Raw genomic sequence first — 20,010 nt, forward strand, 5'->3', positions numbered from 1 at the left:
TTTATATTGTCTGTTTTTAAAATTATGTGCAAATAAACTAATCTAAACTAAAACTAAACATTATTCATCCCGTTATGCGTTGCCACGCATGTTTCCTCCTCCTGCAGCTGCCACGGTGTTGGCCTTTTCTGTAATGTTCACGAGAAATACTTTTTTTCCTCTCACATACGGCGCTCTGTGAGGACGCTCAGTGAGGACGCTCAGTGACGCTGCAGCGCCCCCCCCCCCCCCCCCCCCCGCCCCGCCTCAAAAATGGTTTGATCCACCCCATCCCTCCCACCTTTCCCCGACTCGGGATCTAAGTATCTGCACAGAGCAGTGCGCTGCTTTCCAGAGTGGTATAGTGGTGTAAGTAACTGGCTTAAACCAGGATATGTGGCACATTTCTTAACTTCTACCACTCAATACCAACACATTATTATCATTACCAGTCCTCATTTTTGCTGCATTTAATCGTAGGTCACTGTTTATGTTGTTAGGTAGGAGTTAGCTGATGTTTTTTCTAGCTAGGAAACGTTACAGGTGGTCAGTACCACTGTCCTCTGTTTGAATTGGAATGAGAGGAGCTAGCTGTTGTGTCATCTGCATGTGTTAATGCTACCCTATGGGCCTGAACGACGCATAGTGCATTCAGATTCACACCTGTTCTTCTCTATAGTTTTTCTCCGCGACCGTGCGTCATAGCGAGAAGCCACGCATATCACTTGTCTGTAGTGCAGTGTTTTCAAAGCGAAAAAGAATGATAAAGTTACACTAAAATTATGTTAACAGAGCTTTCATGCAGCTTTGCACACACATTACTCTTGGATGGATTACTCGCAAATGCATTGTGCTGTCATCCCATCACGCTATAAATCCAGATCAATTGTCTACAAAATAAAAACCTGACGAATTTCTTTACAATCCATTATACAGATCTTGTTATCAGTCACTTCATATAGTGAGGAGTATCGTATCTTACCACGTCTTAGGCTTGCGTGTGTTTCTCCCTGTCTATCCACATTTGTACACCAGCTTTCAAGAAGCAAATATCTCCATATTGTCCAGTTGACACCCCATCAAACTTTGTATGACAAGACCAGCACACTTCATCTTTGCGCACCCAGACAACTGCAGCCTAATTATGCATGCTGACAGGGCCGTAGTCACCATGCCCGAATTTTTTTTTTCTGCAAACAAAGTGGCAAATATTATCTTGGAGGACATCATTGCACTTGGTTGAATATTTTTCTATGATGTATGATATATAAATATTGCATGTTTCTTTCAGATAAAACACATTTTTGACTTGTAAATGAGTCAGTGGAATTTCTTGCAATAATGAAAAAATACTGGCAATCATGTCCGCCTGGCACAAACCACATGTTTTGGACAGCTGTGAAGTGACAGAATGTCCCAGCATCATGGTTTTTATATTGCCAGATTCCAGAGAGTCTCTCCTCTTCATATATGGCAGAATATGTCTTCTTCCAACTTGCTGTGGTGAGATACATGTAAAAATGTAAGAATTTAGTCACATAGATTTGTTTTTTTCATTGATATAAAAAATTAATATAAAATACAGGCACATAGAAGGACATGGAATGGTGGCAAATCTGGATAGCCCAGATTGTCCTGAAAAAACAAAACAAGGTATAGCATGTGTATGTAGCCTTTATAATGACTGTGATATGAGCTTAAAAATAAAGGCAGTAAAAATACCCCCAAAAAGGCCTAGGGCCCATTGTGTGTGTGTGTGTGTGTGTGTTTGTGTGTGTGTGTGTGTGTACTGACAGACTCATCATGGATATAAGATTGTTTTTTTTGTTTTTTTTAAAAAAAGAGCCAGGTTCAGGTAAGAGTGTAAGATCAAATGGTCTATCTATCTAGAATGATGTTTTAAGTTGGATCAATGTATCAGTTTATATCTCTTATTAGATATAAAACGCATTGTTTGGTTATTTGCCTTTTTTGCCCCAGAAAGTGTTGTGCTTTTCTTTCACAAATGTGGGAATGAAATTGCGTTAAAATGTACAAAACAGTGAAATTGATCTTGCCTGGCCGGGCAGCTCTCTGGGTGCTCAGCACCCCTAAACCTTTGATCCTAGAATCACCCCTGCCCTCAGCCTAGAGCTCCAAAAGATCAGCTCCTGGCTGATCGACAACAGACTATCCCTTCACTTAGGAAAGACTGAAGCCATCTTATTTGGAGGGAGGACTTCTGAGCTCAACGTGATGATGGGAGACACAGAGATCGCAGCAAAGAGGGAAGTCACATACCTGGGCTGCATATTGGAAAGTACGTTATCTGGAGTGAGCATGGCACAAAATGTAGTCACTAAAATAAACCAGAGAATTAAATTCCTGGCCAGAGTCTCCACATTTTTAAACAGGTCAGCATTACAAATTTTAGCAGGGGCCCTAGTACAGTGCCACTTTGACTATGCGTGTTCCTCCTGGTACACTGGCACAACTTCGGATCTGAAAAATAGGTTACAGACAGCACAGAATAAATTAGTCAGACTAATTTTGCAGTTGCAGCCCAGAACTCACCTACTACAGTCTCATTTTAATTGCCTCGGTTGGCTCAGAGTGGAGGAAAGGGTAACACAAATTAAGTTAGGTATGGTCCACAAAATAGTAAGTAATGTGGTACCAAAGTGTCTTTTAAATTATTTTAAATTTTGGTCAGAGCAGTACATGGGCACTCCACTAGAGGGAGCTCAACAGACATAGTACCAGCTAAATGTAAAAGAGCCACACGTCGAAACTCATTCTTATATTCAGCAGCAGTGTTGTGGAACAGGTTACTGCTGCTCTCAAATCCATCAGCTCTTACAACTCCTTCAAATCCTCCGTAAAGAACTGGATCAGGAGAAGTAGAGAATGGGTGTAATAGTCCTCAGTTATTTTAGGATATTAAAGTGGGCATTTAACTTATTTTAAATGGGTCAGTTGTTCTTAAATTAGTTCTAAACTTAATTTTTAGACTATTGTATCCTTTGGGGGGGTTAATTGCGCTGTATTTTGTTTCTTAATTTATTTTAACTGTATTTCTTAACATGGGTTGCTTACGTTGTTTATTGTGTCGAACATGTATTGTATGTATGTCCTCGTGTTCTCCTGCCCCTGCGTGGAAGGCACACCCACACTTATTCCACAGTGTCCACAGGTGCAGCGTTGAAATGCACCCTTACCTTTACTCACTCACACGCATCCAAACATTTCACCCATCAGTACACTCAACACTCAATCACCCTAAGGACCACAATGGGAATAAGCTTCCAGCTTTATTGTGTTTTTTATCCTTTAATGGTAATGATAATGGTGGGCCTGTGTATGTACTGATATGTGGTCATTATCAATAAAGAATCAATCAATCAATCAATCAATGCTGAAAGGTACATACAGATTTTGGAGCAACATATGCTACCATCCAGACAATATATTTTTCAGGGACATCCCTGCTTATTCCAGCAAGACAATAGCCATGTTTCCATCAGCCTGTTTAAATGCGCATCTAGAAATATCGCATCGGAAAATTATGATGGAAATGCCAAAATTCAAATTAAAATCCCCTGATTCGCACAAACTAAAATATGCTCGCTTTAGCCGGGTTTTGTTTGATTGAAAATGTTGATTCGCAAAAAGGCGGGATGGGAACACTTATGTTCGAATTAAGTCTGACGTAGCGCACCTCTCTCCATGGTGATATCCACACTCCGGGTCGGGAAGGCAGTAATGCATTTACAAGCTGGTTGCCCACCGTCAGAAAACATAGAAGAAGAAGAATGCAAGACTTGTTTTGTTTCCGGTTCTGCAGAAAACTTGCGCGAGTTCGTAGTTTTCACCAAAGTTCGTACATTTAATGGAAACACACAGGATTCGTATTTCTTTTAATGCGCATTTCCCAATGATTCGAATCACTTTTGGATGGAAACATAGCTAATGAGACACATTCTGCACATTATACAGTGTGGCTTCATAGAAAAAGAGTTCAGGCACTACACTGACCTGTCTGCCGTCCAGACCTGTCTCCCATTGAATATTTTGTGCATTATAAAGCACTAAATGCAGTAATGGAGACCACGGACTGTTAAGCAACTGAAGTTGTATGTCAGATGTAGCCAGTGCACTGTTCCTTAGTGCAACACACACCGCCGCCATACACCGCGCGTCAAAACGCCCGCCTCCATTATGTTCTATGAACAAACCCACACTGGCGCCGGCCGACGCGCCGTGCCACTCTGCTTCAGCCCACTGCTCTATTTCCAGCGCGACCGGCGCTGCGAGAAAAGCCTTTTACGTACGTCTCGGCCGCCGTAGTGTCAACTCGGGTTGCTTGAAATTTTTAATAAGACGATTTTGATAAGAAACTCAGCCGTGAAATCGAAGTTGTTGTTGCCTCAAAGTTTTTCCTCTTCTTCTTGCGTTACTAGCAGTTGGCAACTAGTGTAGGTACAGCCACCTAGCGGGCTGGGGTGGGAAATACACTTTAGTGTCGACGGTGCCGCTGCGCGCCACTGCCAATGTGTGTTGGGGGGCGGCACTTGACGGCCACAGCGCCGCGCCGGCGACAGTGTGTGTTGCACTGCACCCCTCCCAGTGCAGAGCTCTGGCTTCTCTGGTGTTCCACTGATTGCTGGGCGGCGCCACGCACCTTTTATTTACTGGTCGGGCCACACCTGCCGTCTAGCCCTTCTCTTCCGGTTCCACTCGTCCCCCGTGGTGGCTGTGGCGTGGCGTAGCAGAGCCTGGGCAGGTGTGGTGGAGCCATTGTGGCCGTGAAGGCATCGGAGCGCTGTCTGGCGTGTTTTGCCATCGTGGCGCACATCTCCTCTTGCAGCATAACAGGTATGTGCACCGCTGTTCTTTCTCCCAGTTAGCGTGCCATATGCGCATTGGTGACACGGTCCTTTTCTTTACTGCAGTGTGGCAGACTACTATTGCCGTGGGGCCAAGTTGCCCGGCTGGAAGCCCTCCTGGGTGTGGTTGTGCCTCTGGCGTTGTCTGCTCTCTCTTTTCCTTCTCACCCGTTGCTCCACTCCCGGCTAATTGCTAATATTCTGTGCCACAGTTTGGATCAGGCAGAAGCCATGGAAGTAACTCCGCTGCCTGGCCTACTGTGACACTGCGCTGGTGAGGTCCATTTAAACATTAGACTCGTTCGAGATGAACTGCGCCTCGCCTGAAAAGTAGACGAGAGCAGGCGGCTGCAGCGGGGGGCGGTGACAAAAAGCTGCGGTGAAGTCGGACAGTTTCCCGACAGTTTCCAGCAGCCTTCAGTCTGTGCAGGAAGTCACAGACACACTAACATCCTGTCTGGAATGATGTCAATTCATTAAAAAAGTGATCAGACCCATATATCAGTTTGTTTTCACCATCAGTCACACAACATGTTTTCTGTTCACAGAATAAACCTTCAGATCAGACAAATACAATCTTAATCTCTAAAATTCAACAAAAATGAGTAGTTCATCTAAAACGTCATATTGTTGAGTCGACATCTGAACCAATCAGCTGTTAGATCAGGTGAGAGCCAGGCGGTGCAGTCGGTGGAGAGCAACTGCAGCGCCTGGCTGTAAAAACTGCGGCCGCCTCGCTCTCGCGGCTTTATCGCCGTCCACTTTTGTAATACGTCAGAGCAAGTCGGGATGAAGTTGGACACAAAACTAACCGGCATGCATTGTGCGCCGGTTGCCGGTGATCGAATCTGCGCAGGACTGGCTCATCTTGAACGAACCTATTAATTCATCGCCACGGCTCCTTGGACGACGCTGCTGTTTTGGCTTTATTGGTTTGGCTTTATTGTTTTGGCATTGTTGTTTTTTTTGGTTCTGCTATTTTATTGTTATTTAACATTTATTCTTTTGTTGTTTTGGTTTTTCTTGGTTAAAGGGATAGTTCAACATTTTGGCAAATTCGCCTATTTCCGTAATCCTTATAGTCATATGAGTAGGTACATTACCTTTAATTGTCAGTACGTGCTGTTCTGAGATCGGTGGGGCAGAGCTGCCCGCTGAAATGGGGGTGAACGGTACAGGTCCCTCTCTCCCTCACAGCTAATCAAATACACCATCAAATGACTCCAAAACGCTCTGTATCAGTTGAATAGAAGTTAAAAAGGGATTTGCACATCATTGCATTCTGTTTTTATTTACATTTTACACAGCGACCCAACTTTTTTGGAACTGGGGTTGTAGACTGGATGGGCAAACTCACTTGACCACACCAGCAGCCTTGCAAGGGTAAAGAGCTGGTCCACTGTTCCACGGCCAGGACAGAATCCGCATAGCTCCTCCTGAATCCAAGATTTGACAGTCGGTTGGAGCCTCCTTTCCAGCACCCTGGAGTAAACTTTACTTGGGAGGCTGAGCAGTGTGATACCCCAAAAGCTGGAGCACAGTCTTGAGACCAGGTCTGGCTCCAGAGGGGGGCCCCAGTGTCCCCATACCAGGCCAATGTACTCTTTCCCTGAATGTGCTGTGTCATCAAGGTCTGTTTGAACTGCTCTTAGTCTGGCCCCTCCCCTGGGACCACTTTGCTTTGGGAGACCCTACCAGGGGCTCTTAGCCCTGGACAACACAGCTCCCAGGATCCCGGGAACATGCAAACCCCTCCAATACGTTACGGTGGCAATTTTTGGAGGGGCTTTTTTTTTGTAGTTGTTGAACGTATTTTAGAGACTATTCATTACTTGTGAAGGGAAGAAGTAGTGGTGCCAAAAGGGGGAGGACCAAGGTACATCTTAACCATTTGTTTTCTGGGAATAACTGACACAATCAGAAACCAGAAACAAGTCGTATTTTCGGTTTTGCAAAAAAACAAAGAAACAGTTTGTGAGGTTTCTACCGTTTGTTTTTTTTTTTTTTAGGTTTCTACCATTTTTTTACCCCGTTAAAGGGTTTTTTGAGGGAGTTTTTCCTTATCCGCTGTGAGGGTCCTAAGGACAGAGGGATGTCGTATGCTGTAAAGCCCTGTGAGGCAAATTGTGATTTGTGATATTGGGCTTTATAAATAAAATTGATTGGTTGATTGATTTGTTTTTTCGTTTTTGGCAAAAAAATAAAAAAAAAGAAATTCAGCTCAATTTCTTGTTTTTTGATCCTATTGCAAAAAACATATTTACCAATCCATATTTCGTTTCATTGGTGGACGTCTCAGCGCTCCCTTGCTTCTGATTGGCTAACATGCTCTGTCACTTACATTTGGGCTGTGCCCTTCAAAATAAGGTTACCTCTTGGCCTTTACGCCAGCAGGATGTCTCTGCAGACCCGGAGGCTGCAGATTCGACCCACACAGACAGGCAATGAAGTAATGCAACAGCATTTTATTGTATTGCCTGTTAATATGCAGCTGATAGACCATGAAAATTAAAGCTCTATAGTAAGTTTTCTTCAGGATGTACCGTGAACAGTGAAGTCTGCTCTCAGTAAAACTATCAACATGACAGCAAGCATGCCAAAAGTAGTTATTAAAAATGACCAGCAGGTGTCGCACTGCATCAAAGTTGTCATCAAAAATACAAATATACATATATATATATAACATAATATGAATGAATAGGCCTATGTTGACAGCCAGGTGGGAAAAAAACAGATGTACATCTATGGAAAGGCAATTACTATAGGCTACTATCAATTACAGTTAAGCTGTCACTGGACTTTCCCCTCAGTTGTGGTCATATGGAGACACTTGATAATAATTGTGTAGACAGTTTAGAGATTCACACTACCTGCTATGGTGGAATAAAAAGAACCATCTAGTTTTCAGGTCTACTCTAGCAGACTGACGAGATCAGCGGGGTAGCTATTGCAGACAAACTCTGAGTAGCCTATGTTAACCCTAAATGAAACTCTGGGTTTTCAGCTCCAGAAAGAGAGGTAACTGAAGCCCGGTGTCAGTTACTATGGCAACTGAGTCTGTGAACCTAACCTGGTCGGGAGCAGATTTTCTTCGACAAACCCTGAGTTTTTCTCTGTCTCCTCCCTCTCACTGTTTCATTTCCTCATTCATTCAGTCCGTATCGAAGTGCATTAATTAGCGGAGCTTTTACTGTCTGCCACAATCTAAACCCTGGCTGGATATTAGTTTGTTACTCTGGACTATCTAAAGTTAGGCTACTGATTTTATGTGCATCATTTCTTTGAACATCGTATTTTGTCTTCACTTTCAAATATTACACAGAAGTAATTCACTATCAGCTCAGAATAAAAAATCTGTCATTTTTATTGCAAGTTTTTTTTTTTAATAAGTCTGTGCCTCTGTGCACATGGATAAGACAGCTGTCAGTCTGTCAGAGCAGCACCTGCACTTAAATGTTTATTGCAAATAATGTGTAATCTCAGTTAAAATGATGAAAATCTGTGTGAAGCTTTAGACACGTAGGATCAATAAATAATGATCTCTATCGATGTGATTGGTCACACTGATGGAACATAATTCATATAGGCTAGTCTAATATTGGAGATTATTAATATTTGTGAGTGAGCAGGATCGTGGTGCAGCTGCAGAATGTAGCTTGAAAGTGAGTTTCTTAAATAGTCTGAACGTGTTTTAACAGCGTTGGACAGTTTATCAGATTCCAAGAAACACTGTGTTGTATATAACATGCAGCGTTTTGTACATGTAGCATTGTGCTGTACTGTATACAGCATGTATCATAGACTACATACTATCCCCTATTCATTTGTGTCATACTTTCCCTTTTATTAATACTTTTCTCACATCATGTGTATATTTTTACTCAAATTGTTTTGATTTTATTCTTCTCTTATTAGGGTCCGGGCAGCTAAGCTACACTATTGTAATCCTAGTTCTTCTTCTTCTTCTTCTTCTTCTTCTTCCGAGGAAATCATACTTCCCATGGGTGAAAACTCACCAAACTTTGCACAAAGGTCCAGTCTCATGCCAGATATCCTCAGCTGTAAACTCAAGCCAATAGTCCTGATGGTGGCGCTACAGCAAGTGTTTAAATTTCAAAACTTTGAAAATTCATAACAAATCAACCATACGTGCTACAACTTCACAACTTTCATCAAACTGTAGCACCAATACTGAAGAAACTTTTGTACACTTAAACCTATTAAAAATTATTAAGTTCATCACTGTTTTTTTCAAAATCTGTAAAACTTCTTAAACCTATCTCCTCCCACAATTTTTGCTCAATTGACACCAAACTTGCTACAGAGTATCTTCAGACTATCCTACAAAAACTATGTTTCTCAGATTTTTGTAAACGGTACTGTAAACATATACATGCAAATTCTTGCTAAATAAATCTTCAATGTTCAAGAAAAAAAATGACAAAATTCTAGAGGCATGGTAGATGATGTGTGGCAAATTTCAGAATTTTATCTCAAACTGAGATAAACTAAACTGAACTGAACTGAATTTTTGACAGCATTTTGAATTTTTCTCTAATGTGAACAATTGGAGTCAATGTAAAAATGGCAATTTTAAACATCAGTTTTTCACTTATGGAGCAAATCAATCATTGTTACAAACAAATTACCAACATCTCCATGCTGTCTAGATGCAATATGTGTATTTTCAGATTTTTGTCTTAATAACTGAATTTTTTGCAGTGGTTTCAAATCTGCCTTTCCATGCACGGATGGCTGCTTTCCTACACAACAGTGAATGGCTTACTCAATTTGTGAAGCCACTGTTGAGCTGCTACTTACCAATTAGCTCAGAGCAGTAGATGACCAACTTAGGTTCCAGAGGTTGCGGATTCGAGCCTCAACTAGTGCAGAATCCACATTGTAATGTAAACATCTTCTTGTGCTCCAGCTTATTGCTTAAAATTGCCTGAGTGTGACTCATCACTGTGCAGCATCTTCAAGTCTTTTTTCTGCTAGAAAATCTGCCTTCTCATACTTGAAAATGAACCAAACTTTGCACAAAGATCCAGTGTCAATACTTCAGTGTGAAACCATCTGAAGCTTCTCACTTTGCACATAGCTCAACTAGTTTAACATCAGTTTTTCACTTATGAAGCAAATCAATCATTGTTAAAATAAATTCCATGCATGGATGGCTGCTAAACCTGCACATCTGGCTTAGTCAATTTGTGAAGCTACACATGAACTGTCACTGACTAATTAGCTCAGTGAGATAGAAATTGATTCATAGTCTCAGAGGTTGTGAGTTCAAGCCTCAGCTGATGCACAAAAGGCAGATTGTGTTGCAAAATTCCTAAATGTCTTCCAATTCTTCTGCTTGTTGCTCAGAATTGCCTAAAAATGCCTGGACCTGACCCACCCGACTATCTGTATCTTTGCCTGTGTTCAAATACATGTTCAAATGTACAACTGACACAAATATGCCAAGTAAACTTATGTTTTTAATGCAAAACATCGAGAAGTGAAACAAAACAGTTTCACAATTATGCAGGGGCTGCATCCGTACAGCAACACTGAATATCGGCCATTGAAGCCATAGAAATAGGCTACATATTATTACATAGCCTACGAATATGACAACTTTATGAATGACAACAACAACACAGCTTGCCACATTAAAACATCATAAAAACATAAAAGTGCATGAAAGTGTTACATCTGCTACCATAACCTTTGAACTAGCTTAGAGGAAAATCCAGGCCTGACCCTGCTTAGCTTAAAACATAAAAACAGTAAGGAAACTCCAGTCTTCTTCTATTCTCAGCTGCCTGCTCCGCTCCGCTCCTCTGCTGACGTCCGATCCTGGATTTCCCCCACCCTGCCTCGACCAAGCTTCGTCCTCTCTCCGGTCCTCCTTATAACTTGTACCTGCTACTTATCATCTCACTGCCCATGTGGTCCAACAATAGCATCACCGCCTTTTAAACAAAGGAACCGGGGTCGAATCCAGCGTCAGCCGTTCAAGTGTTTCTCACTTGATTGTGAATAAACTGTTTGAACTGAGCTCTGCTGTTGTCTTAATTTTTGAGCCAACCTGTCATTCTTAATTTAACAGACACACATCAGGTAGGGTATGGGTGAATAGCAGCTACAGACAAAACTGGGCTAAGTGGTAAGATTAAGATGTCCTTTATTGAACCCAGGCATTGACACACAGTGCAAATATAAAAATAATAGAAGAATAAAATCAAAACAATTTGAGTAAAAATATACACATGATGTGAGAAAAGTATTAATGAAAGGGAAAGTATGTACAAATGAATAGGGGATAGTATGTAGCCTATGATACGTGCTATATACAGTACACCACAATGCTACATGTACAAAACGCTGCATGTTATATACAACACAGTGTTTCTTGGAATCTGATAAACTGTCCAATGCTGTTAAAACACGTTCAGACTATTAAAGAAACTCACTTTCAAGCTACATTCTGCAGCTGCACCACGATCCTGCTCACTCACAAATATTAATAATCTCCAATATTAGACTATATGAATTATGTTCCACCAGTGCGACCAATCACATTGATAAAGATCATTATTTATTGATCCTACGTGTCTAAAGCTTCACACAGATTTTCATCATTTTAACTGTGATTACACATTATTTGCAATAAACATTTAAGTGCAGTTGCTGCTCCGACAGACTGACAGCTGTCTGATCCATGTGCACAGAGGCACAGACTTATTAAAAAAAAAAACCTTGTAATAAAAATGACAGATTTTTTATTCTGAGCTGATAGTGAATTACTTCTGTGTAATATTTGAAAGTGAAGACAAAATACGATGTTCAAAGAAATGATGCACATAAAATCAGTAGCCTAACTTTAGATAGTCCAAAGTAACAAACTAATATCCAGCCAGGGTTTAGATTGTGGCAGACAGTAAAAGCTCTGCTAGTTAGTGCACTTCGATATGGACTGAATGAATGAGGAAATGAAACAGTGAGAGGGAGGAGACAGAGAAAAACTCAGGGTTTGTCGAAGAAAATCTGCTCCCGACCAGGTTAGGTTCACAGACTCAGTTGCCATAGTAACTGACACCGGGCTTCAGTTACCTGTCTTTCTGGAGCTGAAAACCCAGAGTTTCATTTAGGGTTAACATAGGCTACTCTGAGTTTGTCTGCAATAGCTACCCCACTGATCTAGTCAGTCTGCTAGAGTAGACCTGAAAACTAGATGGTTCTTTTTACTTCACCATAGCAGGTAGTGTGAATCTCTAAACTGTCTGCACAATTATTATCAAGTGTCTCCATGTGACCACAACTGAGGGGAAAGTCCAGTGACAGCTTAACTGTAATTGATAGTAGCCTATGCCTTTCCATAGATATGCATCTGTTTTTTCCTGTCTGGCTGTCAACATAGGCCTATTCATTCATATTATATTATATATATATTTGTATCTTTGATGACAACTTTGATGCAGTGCGACACCTGCTGGTCATTTTTAATAACTACTTTTGGCGTGCTTGCTGTCATGTTGATGGTTTTACTGAGAGCAGACTTCACTGTTCACGGTACATCCTGAAGAAAACTTACTATAGAGCTTTAATTTTCATGGTTTATCAGCTGCATATTAACAGGCAATACAATAAAACGCTGTTGCATTACTTCATTGCCTGTCTGTGTGGGTCGAATCTGCAGCCTCCGGGTCTGCAGAGACATCCCGCTGGCGTAAAGGCCAAGAGGTAACCTTATTTTGAAGGGCACAGCCCAAATGTAAGTGACAGAGCACGTTAGCCAATCAGAAGCAAGGGAGCGCTGAGAGCCCGTCTACCAATGACACGAAATATGGAGTGGTAAATATGTTTTTTTGCAACAGGATCAGAAAACAAGAAACTGAGCTGAATTTCATTTTTTTCATTTTTTTTAGCCAAAAATGAAAAAAAAAACAAAAAAACAACTTTCTGGTTTCTGATTGTGTCAGTTATTCCCAGAAAACAAACGGTTAAAAGGTACCTTGGTTGGGGAGGCATGCCAAATAATTTTTCAGGTACTGGGTTTTTTAATTAATTGAAGGTCATGCATTTCCGCAAGTCACTCAGGGAGGCACAAGGAAAAGTATTTGTAGCTTTGGGGAGGGTCAAAATGAAAATAAATAAATAAATTTAAAAAAATAAAAAATAAGTCACACCCCAACCGCCCCCTTCTCTGACAAGTAAAGAACACTCCCTTATATTTACAAATTACACGGATTCTGATCTGTTCACACAAAAAATATTGAGACAACTCTATCTCTATACATATGCTGTTTAGGAAGTACGTTACAAAAACACCAGGACATAACAACACAAAACAAAATATCACAAAATCTGTAAGAGAATAACCACAGAACAAGAGGTAGGAATAGAATTACGGGGTGTCAGTGTGTCATGTGCAGCCTAGAAGACTGAAGCAGCCACGCTGCGTAGTGGCTATCATTAGCCAGACAATGGTGTTTGGATTGCAGGCACAGCGTGACATTCTAACACTTAAGTATTAAGACTTTTCCGGTAGCAATTCTCCAGTGTCGTAAACTGTTACACAGTGTTGTGCCTGGAGGTTGACAAAAACGGCAGCCGCAGCGACAGGCCGCAAATGGAGCCGGGGACGTCGCGTGAAATTCCGAGCGCCGCGGGGTTCCCTAAACCGACCGGTGTACGGGAGGAGACTCCGGGGGAAGAGGCGAAAGGCGGAGAACGGAGCATCGGGATTCTGAAAGGAGGAGCGAAAGAAGACACCGCGGTGGTGGTGGAAGCGCAATGCGAGGATGAACAAGAGAAGTACATCAAAACCGGAGAGGGAGAAGATGCCACCAGCAAACACGAGGAGGAATTGGACCCACGAATTCAGGAATGTTGCAAAATGATCTGTATTACCGACCTAGCCAAACAGATGTAGTAACTTACATGTTTTCCTCCTCACAAATCTGCCGTTTTTATATTAGTACATTTAGGCTACAAAGTGAAGCGTAATAAACATAAAAATATCCACGACACTTGTCTGCTCCTATTACATGCTGGTACCTAGGATGGGTAGCCTCAAGGCTGCATCTGCATATGTCCCCCCACTGAACACTTAAGCATTGCTTATTCCCAGCATCTTTTCAGCCTTTCTGTTCATATTCTGCATTGAATAGATATTATTTCTCTCCTGTGTTTCCAGGAGGAGCTGGAACAGCTCAACCAGGCCAGCGATGAGATCAACAAGCTGGAGCTGCAGCTGGATGTGAGAAAGTTGCTTGTGTACCAGTCAGGATGCTTGGACACTGTTACTTGTACTGCAGACATCACAGCGACAGCTTTTACCCAGTGTCATGACAGGGCTCACTGAACGTGATTTGCCATGTGTTTTCATCTGCATGCTCCCTTCAGGATGCCAGGTCCAGCTACAGGAGGATCCTCACTGATTCTGCCAGGAAGCTCAATGCTCAGGGCTCTCAGCTTGGTGCCTGCATCGAGAAAGCAAGGCCCTACTATGAAGCTCGCAGGCTCGCCAAAGAGGTGCGTTTTTCAGGTGCACACGACTCTGCAGTGTATGCACATGTAGTAATATGAGAGATACACTCAGTGAACACATCTTTAGTTCTGCAATAAACGCTACCTTCATGAAGTTTGTAAGGTTTATTTTTGTGTACAAACTCTGATAGAAAATTGTTTTAGTTTGTGCTGCTGTTGAATTGTGTAGTGTTATATTGTGAGATGTTCCTAAAATTTAGCCTTGTCAAACTGTATTAGAAACACTTCTCCCTGACCTGCATGGAGCAGCTCAGAGGCTGAGGTAGACTGTATAGCATAGGGGCACTAGATTGGCTTCAAGTTTTGAATTTTGTTAGAGGATTTTATTTTTCAAACTGAGTGTATTGGATGATACTATTGGGGAATGTCCACAGCAGTGTTCATATTAGGGCTGCAGCTATCAATTCTCTTAGTAAGTGAGTATTGTATCGATTATTCTGCCAATTATTTGAGTAATCGGATAAGAAAGACTGCGTTTTGTCATTAAATTACTTAAGCTTTATTTAAGGGCAATAGTAATATATAAAACAGAAACTAAGAAAACTCTTTAATTGCAAAACATATGTCTGCAGTGTTGTGACTATCTGTCTATATTAATAAAATGAGGTACATAGTTATCCAGGAGCATTGGTCATGCCGTCTGGTTTATTTTACCTTTCGCTCTGCACACACATACAGTCAAGCTTCTTCCTTCTCTAGCTCTATCCGGTTCCTGTCTAGGTGCATTTTAAAATAAAGATCCTGTCTGTAGCAGTAGTATTAAACATTACATGCATTATGCACTTTAACTGCTGTGACAGATCAAAGGATGCATCTGCTGTCTGTAAACTCAGCTGCTTGCTCAGTTGAACATGGTGGAACCCCCTGCACAAAACTAGCCAAAGTACGACTCTGTGACTCTCTGAAAAAGAGTATAATTAATTTTTTTTATTGGTATTTATTACTACGCCTTCGTAAATATCATACTTTAAGTTCCTATGACTGGCTAGTTTAGACTGATTCACTGTGGTCAAGGGGTGCCTTACACCTGCTGACCTCAAGGCAAATAATTTGCCTTGAGGCTTTTTAGTAATCAGATTATTCGAGTAACCGGAGGAATCGTTTCAGCCCTAGTCTATATAATGCAAAAATATTTGTTGAGTGCATTTTTGTAACGATGAAAATAAGTCTAAATTTAAATAAAAAGTAAACTTTGAAAATGAGAACTTTAAAGAAACATTTAGGCAAAAACTAAATGACACTGTGAAAGATTGATGAATGGACAAATGAACTAATTATTGTTTGATGCAAAGCCTTATTTAACCACCTGCATGCATCTGCGGAATCACACACTGCAGCCTAGCTTCTGAATACAGAGTCCTCTACCATCTAAAAATATCTCTAGGGTAACATATTAAGTGCTATGGTGTGACTGTAACGTTAATATTACTTTTAGTTTGCTGTCTTTCATGTCACTATCAGGAGTGAGTAAGTTACATATTAATGTTAACAGTCAACAATCTTCCTCTAGATGTTAGCAGATCTACCATTACATTATCCACAGTTTTAGTCCTCGTTTGCTAAACTCAGATAATGAACAAGTGAGTGAATCCAGCTTCTGAATGATTCATTGCTGTGCAGTGGAGAGGACAGGTAGCTGTGGTAATGCTAGGTAACGAGGAGCGACACTGAGAGAGGTTCAAACAGCCAGAGTTTGTGATGACTGGAGCAGAGTCAGTTTGTTGTATTACTGTAGAGTAGAGTCACATGAGTACTGTGTGGGAACAAATGCCTTTTTAACTTTCCACTGGTAGAAAAGAACACATCTCTAATAATGTTAACTGTACACAAGATAGCAACAGTTGGAGCCTCAAAATGCTTTGATGAGAGAAATAAAATATAAAAATAAAAATACAAAAAATATAGAAATACAAAGGAGTGTACAATGCCACTGACGAAAATTAGACTAAAATGGCCGCTGTTTTTGTTGAGTTAAACTAGAATTACACTAACTAGAACGAACCTAATTTAAACACTTTGAATAACTGGTAATACATTTTCTGTGTGTGGTGTGGAGGTAGCTAAAACTACATTTCACTGTGCAGTCCTGTATTGTAACAACAATACTATTACTACTGATAATAATAATAATAATAATAATAATGATAATAATAATAATAATAATAATAATAATAATAATAATAATTATAAAATCATTGAATCTATGAATGAGTAGCAGGTGGTGCTAATTATGCTACTGAAGAAGAAAAGGGTCACAACAACGTTATGTAATTAAAAGAGCGCCAGCCAGGAGAGAATAAGAAACACGATGGAAATACAGCATTCATGTTTGTTTCATATATTTTTTATTTTAGGAAGATCACAGTCTCCTCATTGCTGCACACAGATCTCAGTTGTACTCAAAGACAGTGTTATAACTGTATTATTATTGTAAGTGTTAAAATACCTCAGTAAAAGATATAGAGTATTTTTAATACTTTAATACGGCCTTAATATACACTTGGTAATTGGGCCATATGTGAACTGAAATGAAGATGTGAGCCTGGATTATTATAAAAGTTAGGCGTGGCTGTGTTTATATATCAGTAATGTTTGTTTGTGTATTGCATTGTCAATACCTGTGTGTTTATATCTGTACTCCCTGTACACATGTGCATGATGTGTTGTATTCCCAGCAGTATGTTACTCCAAACACATGTCACGAAGTTCTTTTGGGGAACCCACAAAAAGCGTAGCCACTGTAATCCTCCACTGAATATCACACACATCAATTCAACAGCAGTGCTTTGAGTATGGATCCTGAAGCTTAAAGCAGAAATATGACATCCTCAACTCAACTCAACTCAAATTTATGTATAAAGTACATTTAAACAATTCTATGGAGGTATTTTTGTGTCTTTTTGTTGCAATCATATAAACCTGTGTTGAGAGCATATTTCTTAAACTGCAATCAAAAATCAAGTTTGTAAGTAAAAACGTATGATCATTTCGCTTATAAATCAGTCCTCTTTGCTTGTGAGTTAAAGACTTTTGCTTGCAGATCAGTCCTCTTTTCTTGCAAGTTCAAATGCACTTAATGGGCGGGGCCTAAGCTGATGGATGAGAGAAGAGTTTCTGTTGGTGGATTTGACATGGGTCCATACAGAGTGGGCTACACCCACGATTCCCTCTTTCCCACTGGAAACGCTTGACACTCGGCATTACTGCTACAACCGTCGAATAGTTCTGCCCTGGCTAAACAAAAGCAATATACATGCACCAGTCCAAATAAAACATTCTTGCTATTATTAGACCTAGTCCACACGGACCCGTGTACTTCTGAAACCGTGTATTATGCTATGGATTTGGCTGTTTGGCCACACGCAACTGCACTTTTGGGCCCCCGAAACCACGTTTCTTTCCAGGGTGAAGTTTTTGGAAGACTCTGGTGCCAGCGGTTGCGTGTAGATAGGATAACCGCAGTATTTTATTACCTGTCTCCATTGTTTGACGTCAGAGCGACGGTAAATAGCTCTTTTCTAAAAGTTTACTAACTACTAAAATCCCACATCCTGTGTTAAATACAATGTATTTTAGCTATATTTACAATGAAGCTTGATTCTGCACTCTGCACTTAGCCCATATGTGAATGTTTACCGTTGCTATGGCAACAAGTGACAGCTGATGTTAGCGTTAGTTAGCTTAGCTTAATCATCCGACAAACAATAACCCATAAAATTATAATTCAACATATTTAAACAAAGTCAACAACAGCTACCAACAGGTACAGTCCTTAAAACCTTAGCTAATGTGTTGTCACTGGTTAGATTGTCAAAATTAAAGTAATAACAGTTTAAATCGCTGAGGAACTATGCTACCATTAGTGACGGTTGCATCCACTCGTATGCAATCACCAATTACCTTACATTGACGGGCCTGCCAATAGAGTTTCTGGATCTGGTCGGGTCGGACCTCCGTTGGCAGGCCCGTCGCTGCTTTCGTGGTCGTGTAGTTGGTCGTTCAGGCGCCTCTGCTGTTGAATTAGGTCACGCTATTTTTGTGGATTGGGTTATTTTTTATTTTCCGCACTTCCCTATTCCAGTATTGACTCTGACTTCTGATTGGTTAAAATGGCCTGTCCTTGATTATTATAAAAGTTAGGCGTGGCTGTGTTTATATATCAGCAATGGTCATGTGTGTTTATGTATTGCATTGTCAATACCTGTGTGTTTATATCTGTACTCCCTGTACACATGTGCATGATGTGTTGTATTCCCAGCAGTATGTTACTCCAAACATGTCACCAAGTTCTTTTGGGGAACCCACAAAAAGTGTAGCCACCGTAATCCTCCACTGAGTATAACACACGTCAATTCAACAGAAGTGCTTTGAGTATGGATCCTGAAGCTTAAAGCAGAAATATGACATCCTCAACTCAACTTAACTCAAATCAACTCAACTCAAATTTATGTATAAAGCACATTTAAAAACAACTCTATGGAGGTATTTTTGTGTCTTTTAGTTGACTATTCTGGTATTGACTCTGACTTCTGATTGGTTAAAATGGCCTTTCCGTTAGAAGTTACATTGCCACCTACTGCTTTGGCATGTGTATTACATCACTTGGTAGCGGGTTTTGCGGTTTCGTGTTTCATATTTTTTTATCACAGCACTCGTGTGGACAAAATTTTATGGAAACCGGAGCCCGAAAAACGTTGGTTTCAGAATTCGATTTTCGCCACAGCTCCCGCACTGAATTCCTCGTGAATTACAGAACTCCCATGTTGCTTTGCAAGTGTGCTAGGCTGATGAGTAGAATTTAATTAACAGGCTAAATGATGTCTCGTACAGTATGTGGCGGTATGCACCTTTAAATTGTTTGCAATCCACCAATAAACCGATAGAAGAAGAAAAAAAATGCTTAGCAATCTGTCATTCCGATTGAGACTGGCCAATAGAGACCTGTCTTACAGCTTTCAGTTTAGGCCCCGCCCACCAGGTTCAGCTTTTTACTCGGAAAAATTTTTGACTTGCAAACAGAAAAAAAATGACTCACAAACAAAACTTTAGGATTTGCAAACAAAACTTTAGGATTTGCATTTTTTAAGCAATCATTTTTTACTTGCAATAAAACATTTTTTGATTGCAATATTGATACTTTTGCTCTCAAATCTTTTTTTTGATTGCACTGTTTGATTGAATAATAAAGAAACAAATGTAGCTCCATACAACTCATGTTGACCAAAGTGCTGTACAAAAGGAATAGAATGCTAAAAAAAATGCATACATAGGGGTCCTGTCTGCAGGCCCCCCTAAGTTGATCTTTGATGATTATGATTCGTAAAACAACTGCTGTATTTGTTGTTGTTTAAGTGGTTTACTCACACGACATACATCGTGTGAAAGCTACGCCTCCATAGGCAATGAGGGCTTGAGCTAAAGAGATATGCATAACTGACATTTCAGGGATTTAAAGCCACTTAATTGGCCCACAAAGGCTGCAAAGGCATATTGATGTTGTAGTCAATGACACTCCAAAGAGCCACAGTAAAACGGAACTTCTTACAGGCCCCACAGATTGTTATAAATGTGCAGAAATGATAATCAAATGTATCCTGTATTGTCTTTCTTAAAGATTATTGCCTTT

General features: G+C 40.6%; 1 protein-coding gene across 1 annotated transcript in view; it reads left to right on the forward strand.

Annotated features, from left to right (window-relative positions):
• The first annotated feature begins 13,069 nt into the window (after positions 1 to 13,069).
• The window catches only part of sh3bp5lb (SH3-binding domain protein 5-like, b), a 67,372-nt gene continuing 60,431 nt past the window's right edge, over positions 13,070 to 20,010 (forward strand). Inside the window, exons 1-3 of the mRNA XM_078176143.1 lie at positions 13,070 to 13,716; positions 14,029 to 14,094; positions 14,241 to 14,369. Coding sequence (XP_078032269.1) covers positions 13,465 to 13,716; positions 14,029 to 14,094; positions 14,241 to 14,369 — 447 coding nt within the window. The 5' untranslated portion in view covers positions 13,070 to 13,464. The remainder of the gene's footprint in view (positions 13,717 to 14,028; positions 14,095 to 14,240; positions 14,370 to 20,010) is intronic.

This window comes from Epinephelus lanceolatus, chromosome 16 (assembly GCF_041903045.1).
Source record: "Epinephelus lanceolatus isolate andai-2023 chromosome 16, ASM4190304v1, whole genome shotgun sequence".
Taxonomy (NCBI): Eukaryota; Metazoa; Chordata; class Actinopteri; order Perciformes; family Serranidae; genus Epinephelus; species Epinephelus lanceolatus.